The 12,446-nt window shown below is 39.3% G+C and overlaps 1 protein-coding gene across 1 annotated transcript in view; it reads left to right on the top strand.

Annotated features, from left to right (window-relative positions):
• The first annotated feature begins 2,100 nt into the window (after positions 1-2,100).
• Positions 2,101-12,446, top strand: part of LOC114571643 (complement C3) — a 34,234-nt gene continuing 23,888 nt past the window's right edge. Inside the window, exons 1-16 of the mRNA XM_028602692.1 lie at positions 2,101-2,178; positions 4,024-4,219; positions 4,353-4,515; positions 4,699-4,793; positions 5,882-5,970; positions 7,217-7,299; positions 7,398-7,485; positions 7,611-7,713; positions 7,969-8,089; positions 8,333-8,448; positions 8,820-8,966; positions 9,443-9,542; positions 9,659-9,747; positions 9,864-10,055; positions 10,220-10,375; positions 11,750-11,879. Of these exons, the coding sequence (XP_028458493.1) occupies positions 2,102-2,178; positions 4,024-4,219; positions 4,353-4,515; positions 4,699-4,793; positions 5,882-5,970; positions 7,217-7,299; positions 7,398-7,485; positions 7,611-7,713; positions 7,969-8,089; positions 8,333-8,448; positions 8,820-8,966; positions 9,443-9,542; positions 9,659-9,747; positions 9,864-10,055; positions 10,220-10,375; positions 11,750-11,879 (1,945 nt within the window). The 5' untranslated portion in view covers position 2,101. The remainder of the gene's footprint in view (positions 2,179-4,023; positions 4,220-4,352; positions 4,516-4,698; positions 4,794-5,881; positions 5,971-7,216; positions 7,300-7,397; positions 7,486-7,610; positions 7,714-7,968; positions 8,090-8,332; positions 8,449-8,819; positions 8,967-9,442; positions 9,543-9,658; positions 9,748-9,863; positions 10,056-10,219; positions 10,376-11,749; positions 11,880-12,446) is intronic.

The raw sequence follows: 12,446 nt of genomic DNA, 5'->3' as shown, positions 1-12,446 counted from the left end.
TTTGATTACTCACTGACATCCAGTGATCACCTTTCATCACTTTGCAGCAGTTCCAGTTTGGCTTCTCCGTGTCGTACAGGCTGTGTATGCGTGCGTGAAACTACTGTCCCCCTCGACGGCAATGTATAAGACGGGTCAGAACATGCCAACCGTAGTCTTTAAGACCCAAGTCTTCTACAATGCTGACAGGTCTGCAGTTAGTTGCCACCCATTTTGCAAGAGCAGTAGTTATTTTTTTGGATTTGGTTTCATCCGCACGTCGGCAAGTAGCACTCTCCAACATAGTGCTTTGCCTGAGCCCACTAGCATCAACGTGAATCACGTTAACTGTACTACTATGCTTTGCTCGTAGGTGGTAGCTCAAGCTTGACGCCCACACCATTTGACGAAAAGTTTTTTATTTTAATAACGTTTCATCTTTAAGGTGTTGAAATGCTACAGACCAAATTTGAAGTCCATCGGATGAAATCTCTAGGAGGAGTTCGTTAAAGTATCGCACATTGACTTTTAGGCCTACTTCCTGTTGCCACTAGGGGGCGCTATGACTTTGAGTCAATTTTGTTGGGGAAATGTTCTCAGAGTTAGAGTCTTATGAGTCCTGAAATGTTTTGAGCCATTTGGACAATGTACACTCAAGTAACACCCACTTCCTGTTTTGATGGCCGAAACGCACAAAATGACCGCCCCGCCACAGCCACGTCCTATGATTTTTTTTATTTCTTATAACAACTTTTCATCTTTAACGTCTTAAGATGGCACAGACCAAATTTGAAGTTGATCGGATGAAATCTCTAGGAGGAGTTCGTTAAAGTACGACATGTGGAAATGGCCAAAATTTCGAACTTTCAATTCAAAATGGCGGACTTCCTGTTGGGTTTAGGGTATGGCTACAATTACGTTTTCTGTGCGTCTTGACATGATACATATGTACCAAGTTCCATGAGTCTATGTTAAACGTACTGCAGGGGCTCAATTTTTTTAATTTTGAAGGGGGTGCTAGCGAGCCATTTTGCGCACCTTTTCCCAAAACCCTTAAAATACGTACATTTTCCCCAGACTTGATGCAACCGCCAAATTTGGAGAGTTTTTGAATATGTTAAGCCCCTCAAAAAGCCAATTCATTTGCCGGGAAAAATAAAGAATAATTACTTTAGTTTCAATAGGGCCTTCACTGCTGTCGGCGCTCAGGCCCTAATTAATAAATGGCAGCATGCGATTAATGTGATTAAAAAAAATGTACGCATTACGCTCGGACCTTAATCGCATCACGATTAATGCGTTAATGCTGACAGCCCTAATTTATATATTATATATATATGTGTGTGTGTGTGTGTTTTCTACTTCATTAGGGCCCGAGCGCCGACAGCGGTGAAGGCCCTATTGAAACTGAAGGAATTATTATTATTTTCTGCAAATGAATCACCTTTTTAAGGTACTACGTGAATGCAATGCAATAATAATCAATGAAAGCCATAAAATGTTCTTACAGTAATAGTCCTAAGTGTTGTTGTAAGAATCTGCCTTTACTTCTTACCTGCCCAATTCTTGTTCACAAATAAAGTAGATACAGTTTCTTCTGTTCGGACTTCTGTTCGGAAAAATCCCTGCTGTTGAAACTCCCCAAACCCCAGTCAGATACTTTGCCCAGAAATTACTCAACACTTTCACCTGACTAGTTGTCTGTGTATGTTCAATATGTCTGCTTATGTGTTCAGCAGGCTCATAATAAGATTAACAATAGACTTAAATTTCTCAAATAAGAAAAACACAACAAAAAGACAACATAAATGCACAATGGCCATCATTTTGCAATGAACTAGTCATTCAACTTAGACAAACATGTAAAGCATCATTGATTTTCTACCGTTTATCTTTTTCCTAGAAAAGAATTTGTTCAGATTTTTTTCAGAAATCAACAGTTTCTCAACTGCTGCTGGGAAATCATGTGTGGGTGTGTGCTTGTGTTACACGTGTACAGACACACTTTGGGAGGAGTGTAGGCGGGACAGTAGTGAGGCGAAGTGGAAGAGGGGGGGGGGGGGTGGAGTGGATAAAAGGAGGGTGCTGCAGAGCGACAGTCTATAGCGGATCAGGCTGAAGGATGAGTAGGACTCAGCTGTGGCTGCTGGCCTCTCTGGCCTTTGTCTCTCTGACTGCTCTGGCTGATGGAGCTCCATTGTAAGTAGACCTGCCTTACCTTTAGACCCCCCCATGTGCTTTAGTTAATTCACACAGAGCTAAAATATATAGTTTGTTTGTTTGTTCATCTTTCTGATATTCAAATTATTATTGGTTAAACGGCAATAGGAGCAACACAAATATCTAGGGTCCTCTGCATGTATATTCAATTAAATATTAGTTGAACTTGAAGAAGTTGAGTCCAGTTTGCAGTTTGTGTCACACAAGTCAAGGTACTGTGGTCTTTGAAATTATGCCAATGAGTTGACCTGATTCTTGTTCAGAGTTTGCACAACGATGCATTAAGCCAGACAGAGCCAAAGTCTAGAGGCATGATGAAATGTTTTTTTTTTACGTTGCACAACATTATGTTAAAATATTTAGAATTTTCTACAATTTTTTTTTAAAGGAATTTTTGAGGGGTGGCAACATATGGCAGATGTATATATACTGAATTTTATAACAGTTTGATGAGAAATAGTATGTACACACTACAAAAGGGCACAGACTGCCATTTACAAACTCATCCAGACAAACTTAATCTCATGCAATCAATATCTTGATTTGAGGTTTCATGTGAACAGTTCATATTAGGAATAAGTGACCATACAATGTGTTCTCACTTAATAGGAGAGAGAAGTATGATAGAAGTAAGGGGCCTTATCACAGGAAAGGCTTTAAGGTAAGACACAGGTGATGAGAGGCAAATGTGTGAGAGGGGAAAGCAAACAGTTTTTGACTGACTGCAGTCGGACATTGGAGATTCGTGCTCGTAAATGGTCAAATTGGCCATAACTTTTAATTTGTTGCTGCCAACAGGGGTGGCAAGGCTTTCTTTTAGGGTGGCATTTGCCACCCTATGCCACCCCGGTAGATCCGCCCCTGATGCAGTGTATATGTCTGATAATAATACAGTATTTCTTCTTTCAGCCTTTTCAGGCAATTCATTTCAACTTTCATCTTTGACAGTATTACAGTTCAGTTTCCAGATTTTCTAACAATGCATTTTAGCTCTTCACTTATTTAGGTAATGCAGTTTAGCTTCCAACTCTGACAAGTTTCCAGATGTTTCAGCAGTCCGGTGCAATGCATTTGAGCTTTAAGATTTTTCATACAATTTGTTTCATATTTCTGCATTTGTGAGTCATTATCGGTTAGAAAATCTACTCAGACCTCACAATGTTCTACATCTTTTGTCATTATTCAACTTTTAAAGCCAACAGTTCAGTTTAGCATAAGCTTTTAACTTTTTAATGAAATTCATACTTAATAAAACGATTTCCACTTTTTCAAAAAATCTGTCTCTGAATAGCTGCAGAGTGCCACAGGTGACATATTAACAGCAGGCGTGGTAATTACAGATCAAAGAAAGGCTTCATTAGAGCTCAAGGAGCACCTACCATCTATTCAGTGGTTATAGCGTAGTGTTAATGACACATATATTTGATGTGGGAGACCCGGGTTTGAATCCCACTGTGATACATCAATCAATGTGTCCCTGAGTAAGACAGTTAAAACCAGTAGCAATTGAAAGTTGCTCTTTTTTTGTCTCTTTCCTCTCTTTCTCTCCTCTCTCTTCTGTCCTCTCTTCTCTCCTCTCTCTTCTGTCCTCTCTTCTCTATTCTCTCCTCTCTCTTCTCTCCTTCTCTCCTTCTCTCTTTCCTCTGTTTCCTCTTTTTTCTATTCATCCAGTTTAGCTTAACAATTCAGCTATTCAGCATTCCCACACATTTTCTGTAGGAAATGCATTTTCTAGGACATCTTAAACAGCATGTGGTCACTTCTGCACATTAACTGCAGTATATTCACAATAATATATTTCTCTCTCTCACCACTGCTCTGCAGGAAGGTGATGTCTGCCCCTAACTTGTTGCGGGTAGGATCAGCAGAAAACATCTTTGTGGAATGTCAAGACTGCACCGGGGGAAACATCCCAGTCAAGATCAACGTGATGAACCATCCAACCAAAACCACACAGTTGACATCCACATCTGTGACCCTTACCAGTGCAAGAAACTTCCAGGAGCTTGGACAAATAACTGTAAATGAAATACTGTGACACTGTGCATGTTACTGTGACTTGGCTTCAATTACTAACACGACCAGAAAGAATCTAGAAATTAATTCAGAAATGTACATCCTGATGCACATACTGCTCATCATACTGGTTTCAGATCCCTGCTGGAAGCTTCAGTAAGGATCCTACCATGAAGCAGTATGTGTACCTGCAAGCTCAGTTCCCTGACCAACTGCTGGAGAAGGTGGTCTTAGTGTCCTTCCAGTCCGGGTACATCTTCATCCAGACTGACAAGACCCTCTACACCCCCAACAGCAAAGGTGAGTTCAATACTGAGTTGCAGAACTGTTAAGAAACACACTTACTTCTGTTTTTCCCAAATTAAACGATTGTGCTGTAAATTACAGTACAACAAATCCCTCTTTTGACATTTTTATCACATATTTGAGACACCTTCCTCCAACCTTCAGTAGCAAAATCAACATTCTTTCTTTCTCTGTCAGTTCATTACAGGATGTTTGCAGTGACGCCCCGTATGGAGCCCGTAGAGAGGGATGCCCAAACTCAAACTGATGCTTCTATTTCCATCGAGATTGTGGTATTTGATAAGCACAGATAAGCACAGATTGTAACATAATGTTATATAGTCAGCTGAAACTGAGAGCATGAAACCTCTTGATGAGGTGATATCACAAATGCTTAAAGCGCCCATATTCTGCTCATTTTCAGGATCATAATTGTATTTTAAGGTTTTACCAGAATAGGTTTACATGGTTTAATTTTCTAAAAACACCATATTTTTGTTGTACTGCCCAGCTCTCTCTCACCGCTGCAGATCCTCTTTTCACCTGGTCTCTGTTTTAGCTACAGAGTGAGACATCTCTTCTTCTGTATTATCTTTGATTGCACTCGCACATGCTCAGTAGCTCAGATGGTAGATCATGTCAGCTAGCTCCATAGACAGTAAAAGAAAGGCTGTTTCTCCACCTTCAGTCAGTTCCAAGGCAGGATCAGCTGGGAGACTTCTTCTAAACCAGGGAGCACATTGAAGTAGTTCTTTTGGAGATTATGGTGAACTTGTGTGTGTTGCAGCAATGCTTTGCTATTGAGAACGAGGTAGCTTGCTAGCGTTAGCATTAGCATTAGCATGCTAACGCTACGAGCTAACGGTTGTGGTTAGCCAGCTCGTTTCGGCTTGTGACATCACAAGCCGGGCCGATTTTGACCAGCTCACCAGGAGACTGAAGGCAGGACACATTCAGAAACCAGATCTCACTCAGAACACCATGGATGGATGTTTTTTTCAAAGTGTGTATGTGTGTGGAAGCACCAGAGACACAAAATAACACCCCAAATCACAGAAAAAAAATTTTTTTCATAATATGGGCACTTTAAAAGTAGATAATGTTCATACTAATGACCAAATAACAGAAACAGTTAACCTTGTGTTTTTATTATGTTTTTAGTAAAACCTATCCTGCTACTTACTGTAAAAAATAAATGCAAGAAAAAATAAATCTAGTGGCTGAGTTGCACATTGAACACAGCCTCTTTCTTCAGTGACAGAAAAAAATGTCATGGATTGTAGACAAAAGGCATACATCAAATATAGCATGCATTTACTAAATCAATTTGTAAACTGGCACAGTTGTCTGTTCATGTTTGTTTAATATTGTTTATTTTTAGACCCCTGAGGACATCGTTCTTCCACTTGATCCAGTCTCTTTGAAATCAGGGATCCACTCTGGAGATTTCCAACTCGCTGAAATTGTCAGGTTAGTATTTTATCTTGTTCAAATTAAATTTTCCACATTGTATTTTGTTATTATTATTATTATTATTTTGTTTTAATGGGGAATTTACATTTTACCATGGATAACAGGGTAATTCAATTCAAACATTTATACCTTAAATATTTTAAGTTCATACAAAGTAAATTTGAAAATGTTTATGTTGTGTTTTCTACAATTAATTTCCCATTCTGATGCTAATTTGGTGTTTGGACAGCTACTTGACAAAAATGATCATACAGTAAGTCATACAGTAAAGGAAGTGTAGAGAGACACACTAAATCCTCAGTACATCCATCACTCGAGCCAATCTATCTATCTAGAAATTGCAGGAAGGTCTTTCTGTCTTTCTGTCTGTGTGGGTGTTAAGCGCATATCTCTCGAACTGTTAGTCCGATGGATTTCAAACTTGACAGGTGTCTTTCTACGGGCACGAGTAAGTGCAGTGCCAACTTTGACATTGTGTGGATAAGAAATGCAAAAGATATCGTCGGTAAGAGAAGCACACATTGGCTTTTGCCACTCTAGCCACTGGCCACTCCCCCTCTGCTACTGAGTGAGCATTGAGCAGGACCAGAGACAGAGAGAGAGAGAGCAGTGGAGCTTTGGCAGCTAAAATGTGACATACACCTCAGGCCCTGTGCGCGCACACACACACACAAACGGTCCGGTTCTGGTGGTTGATGAATGCAGATATGTACTGATTAGCTCTCATAACAGGCAAGGTAGGTAGCACACTGCCATGCGTCCATGAAGCGAATGTCTGATTACTCCATATTGTCACTGTGATATTTTGTGATTACATTTTAAATCTGCAGCGTACTCTATCAGGTAAATACAGTAGTACAATGTCTGCCTCTGATGTAGACGTAGCATAGTTTGGGGTCCTTCTGTAAGGATTTTTGGGGTACAATTTGGTTTTGAAGAATTCTACAAGCAGCAATACCACAGGCCAAGCAATCGGCCCGTTGCAAACAGGCACATTTTCAACGGGCACCGCACTAGTACTTTAAACTTTAAAACTTTTATTCTGAACTTCAGTGTTTCTGTAGTTACTATCAACAGAAAGTTGTTTTCAGCTGCTCATATGTGTATTCTCTTAATGAATAATTAATTCAATCAATTTCTTTTATTTAGTATAAAATTTATATTAAAAGAATACGTTTTTGTGTGTGTACTGTTTGTGTGTGTGTGTGTGTGTGTGTGTGTGTGTGTGTGTGTGTTTGTGTAGTCCCGGACTGTGGAAAGTGGTGGCAAAATTCCAGAGCAACCCACAGCAGAGCTATTCTGCAGAGTTCGAGGTCAAAGAATATGGTGAGTCCCATGACCTGCACTTTTATTTAAAACTTGTATAAACCTACAATAGTTTTTTAGATGATTGAACCCACAGTAACATGTTTCCAATTTTTCAGTGCTGCCCAGTTTTGAAGTTAAACTGATGCCTGTTAGCTCCTTCTTCTACGTGGACAGTCGAGAGCTCACCGTCAACATCAAAGCTACGTATGTGGAGGTTTTTTAGGTGTTATTCAGAAGCTGTGTTGCTCTTTTAGTCAATTAGTCATGTGTTTTTGTTGTTCCAATTTTTAATTGTGTCCTTAAAACATGTCCCTCTCCTGTGGATTTAGGTATCTGTTTGGTCAAGAGGTGGATGGGACGGCCTACGTGGTGTTTGGGGTTATGCAAGACGATCAAAAGAAGAGCTTTCCAACTTCTCTTCAGAGAGTGCAGGTGAGCTCATACTCATGTTTGCTGTAATTTTCTGTGTCTTGTGGGACTCTAAAACATGAAACTGTCTAGGATTTCCTGATGTCTGCAGTTATTTAGGTTACATTGTTAAATTCCTATCTTCAGATATTATTTATTTAGGATGTTGAGAATAATACCAGGTTGACATACTTTAATAATTTACACTTTAGTACCTCCAACTGTTCAATGACTGTATCACTCTATTTCAAGATGCATTTTTCTATTATGTCACATTAGATAGAGGGAGGTATTGGAGTGGTGACACTGAAGAGAGAGCACATCACACAGACCTACCCAAACATCCTTGAACTGGTGGGGAGGTCCATATATGTAGCTGTCAGTGTGCTGACGGAGAGCGGTAAGAAAGAGAGACTGTGTGTTTGTGCTTGTTCACTATGTTTGATCATGTGTGGGTCAAATTAACTATCAGTATTATCAGTTTATTACTATCATTATTATTATTATTATTATTAATAATAATAATAATAATAACAATTTCCCAAAAAGAAGAGATATCAACATACGTTGTTCTGTATCAGTTAATCTAGAAGAAAGTAAACAGATGTTAAAATCAGGTTTGTGTTACTGCATTCCTTCACAGGTGGTGAAATGGTGGAGGCAGAGTTGAGAAGGATCCAGATTGTTACATCACCTTACACTATCACCTTTAAGAAAACGCCCAAATTTTTCAAACCAGGAATGTCCTTCGATGTTGTGGTAAAGTACTTATTTAGATTTATATAAATTACCAGCAAAAGTATGGCTATATTTCTACTTACAAATAAAAAATCCATTACAGAAAACATGTCATTACTGAATACAGTTACTCTTTGAAAACACAAATGACAGGACCACTAAATATGAATGTTGCCTGCTAATTAATGTTATGTTAATAATTGTAATTGACTAGAGAAATGTTTTGATCTGTTTTTGAGTTTCATTATGATGTATAGTAAAGGCACAATACTTAGTGCACAGCACTAAAATTAATCTCATAACATGAGTTTGGCCTTACGTAATAAGATGTGTTTTCATAGGACAGTTACACATTTTTCTGATTGTTCAGCTGTTTGTGTTTCTGATGGTAGGTTGAAGTTGTGAATCCTGACGGCACTCCGGCAGAGCGTGTTCCAGTGGTGGTCGACCCTGGCCAGGTGAAGGGCTTCACCGCAGCCAATGGCATCGCAAAGCTTTCCGTCAATACAGGGGCGGGGGAACCAAGACTGACAATCAATGTAAGTCTATAAATGTGGTTCGCAAAGGGAAGCTTAAACCTACATTAATCAACAATTTTGATATTCACTTGAAGAGCAAGCAAAGCTTTCACCTGTGGCTCCATGCAGATTTTTTCCTTATTGTATTATATATACTGTATATATATATATACTGTATATATATATATATATATATATATATATATATATATATATATATATATATATATATATATATATATATATATATATATATATATACTATATACTGTAAATGTTTGCAAATTAACTATACAGTATGGGAATAGTGAACTTCATCTTGCCATTGTTATGTCTTTTCCACATTATATTTGGCAATTTTATATTGCTAGGCTACGCTATGCCAGGCAAAGCCACAATAGGTTAGGACAGGATAGAATAGACTCTGCATTTTTTAAGAATTCATTATTCAACTGTTTGTGTACTGAATGCTTACCTGTGTGTGTCGTTAATTGCAGGCAAGGACCAAGGATGATGCTATTTTAAATGAAAGGCAAGCATCAGCCACCATGGTAGCTCTCCCATATACCACTCGCGGCAACAACTACATCCACATAGGTAAGGAACATAATAACATCAGATTGTGAAAAAAAGGTGGTGGCATTGGCAAAGTATGCACCATGCACTACATGTTTTCAGTGTTTAACACTCATCACAACATGTCACATTTGCAGGTGTGGATACAGCTGAGCTGAAATTAGGAGACAACCTGAAATTCAGCCTCAACCTCAACAGGCAGGAAAATCATGACATCACATACCTGGTGAGAGATGTTTTACACCTGCATGTGTGCATATACAACTAATTGTTGTTGCATTCCACAACCTGTGTACTCTATACATGTCGGATAAGAACTGATATTCAAATATGTGTCCCTAGATCCTGAGCAGAGGTCAGCTGGTGAAAATTGGCCATCACAGGAGCACAGGTCAATTTCTGATTTCCCTAAATGTTCCCATTACCAAAGACATGCTGCCATCGTTCCGCATCGTAGCCTACTACCACACAAATGGCAATGAAGTGGTGTCAGACTCTGTTTGGGTGGATGTAAAGGACTCCTGCATGGGCTCGGTGAGACGCACAACACAAGTTTAGGAGGGCAAACTAGACACCCACACACCAATTGATCAAGTTATTTGACATTACTCGGACATACAGTTTTTTTCATTTATGTAACTGTTTTAACAAATACAAAACTGTATGTCCCATTTATTGACCTCCGTTTTCACATTTAGCTGAGGCTGGAACCATTGAGACCCGCTCCATCCTATGAGCCTCGCAAGATGTTTGGTCTTAAGGTCACTGGAGACCCAGATTCCACAGTGGGACTGGTTGCAGTTGACAAAGGCGTCTACGTCCTAAACAACAAGCACCGTCTCACCCAGAAAAAGGTCATTGCTTTATTTTATATTTAGGGACTGTTCGTTTTTTATTTTAGGGGCTACCAGAGGAGTTTCGGGATCTTTAGTCAAAATAGACTTGACCCTCTCTTCGCCAGCAATACATTGTTCTATTACACTCCAAAATGATTGGGAAAAAGGCACAATCCTCCCCAACAATTTATTGATGCCTGGACTAGTCTGTGCTTGGCAAGGATGTACAGATAGCCACAGTTTTTTTTTACAATCATGGGATACATGATTTAACCTCTGCTTTTTCATCTTATAATATAATAAGCATGGAAACTAAATGCACACTTCCTGCATTACTACATTACTTCAAATACTCAGTTACTCCTCTAGTAAACTAGTATTAACATGAAATAAAACAATAAAACATTCAGGCTATTCAACAAAGCACTTTGGGTAATAACCCATATTGACAGCTGGCCCGCCCATTCAGAAATTCAAAGTTAAGTATGTTGGTGTGCAAAGCGCTGCAACAATCACAACAACCATGGATTGCTGTTGTGGCCAACAACTGGAAACTTTATACATTGTTCGTCTGCTATTTCATTACTAAATTCACTTCTGAGACTTTCTCAGCTCCACAGTCTGACGTGACAGCCGGCGGTGCCTGCCGGGGTCACTGGCTTGCCACCCGGCCTGTCCACCTTCGCAGACCCGCTGGCTGGAGTATTTTTTCCGTGGGTACTCAAGCTCAAGGCAACTTGAAACCTTAGAGCTAGTCAGCTGCATTATATTACAGCTCCATGTCAGTGACGATTCTTTGGCAACAGGTGGCACAGTTAGCTATTAGGGTTGCATTCTCAAAGAAAGCAACTCCAAAGTTGTGTTGCTGTCATGTTGCGATTTTTGTTGGGTCAGACCCATCTGCTAGCGATGGGGGGCTGAGACTGAGAGCTACATGGAAAAGTATGCACCAAGCAAGCTGCTTTGAAATTTTGCTGTTTTCATGAATACAAAAGTTGTGTGACGCCCGCCCCCACTAGACTAAAAAATGTTGGATGACCCTCCCCTCAACAAAGAATAAAATGACATGACCCTCCCCTATTTTCCTCCATTGGTCCATTCCATAAATACTGAATGGCCCCTAATCTAAAAAAAATATATATTAGAGAGGGGTTTTCATTTAAAAGTGCTTGACAAATTACACACATGTTGACTTTCAAGTTTGTTAGCTTTTGGCTAAAGAAATATACGGTATAAATTTGTCCTGTCGCAAATACATTGTGTGATTAGGTGTGTCTTATGCCATATCAGAACATTCATATACTGTTTGTTACAGATATTTCTGTTTAACTTACATCCTGTACACCTTGTATGTTTGTATTTGTGTGTGTGAATGACCTCCTCCCTGCTCAGGTGTGGGATATTGTAGAGAAGTACGACACAGGCTGCACACCAGGTGGAGGGAAGGATGGTATGGGTGTGTTCTATGATGCTGGGCTGTTGTTTGAGTCCAACACTGCTTCTGGAACTCCTTACAGACAAGGTGACACTGCTTTACTTTCCCTCTCCCTGAACATACCCCTCTTTAGGCCTTAATATTGTACCAATTGTTGGGAATTCGTAGGGTACAGATTCAATCATTGGCAAATTATCAAAGATGTTTTAGCAATATTAATAAAGTGTGAATATGGTTATTAATAAATGTATCAAATCGACAAACAATCAAAACGGGGCACCACCCTGCAAAGTCAGGGACCAATAATCAAACTGTGAAACAGTCTCATTTCTGTAGTATTCCTTTAGAATACAGATCTTAACTTGGTTAATCTATCTGGTTTCCTTTAAAGGAACAAAGAAAGGGTGAATTCGAGCACTGACCTGTGTTCAACCAACAATTATTACAATAAGTACACAAATAATCACAGACAACAGCTAAATAAAGTATAGTAGAATTTATTAACTTCAAAATCATCAATGGCCGATCAATAATTCTTCGATCAATTAAAACCAATATACCTTTTTAATCTACAACAAGACAAAACAAACTAACCAGCATGTGGGGAGACACTGGGTGTGTCTATGTGAGTGTGTGTGTGTGTGTGTGTGTGTG

Source organism: Perca flavescens, chromosome 17 (genome assembly GCF_004354835.1).
Source record: "Perca flavescens isolate YP-PL-M2 chromosome 17, PFLA_1.0, whole genome shotgun sequence".
Classification (NCBI taxonomy): Eukaryota; Metazoa; Chordata; class Actinopteri; order Perciformes; family Percidae; genus Perca; species Perca flavescens.
The sequence above is the reverse complement of the archived record's forward strand: the minus strand, read 5'-3'. Positions and strand labels throughout refer to the sequence as shown.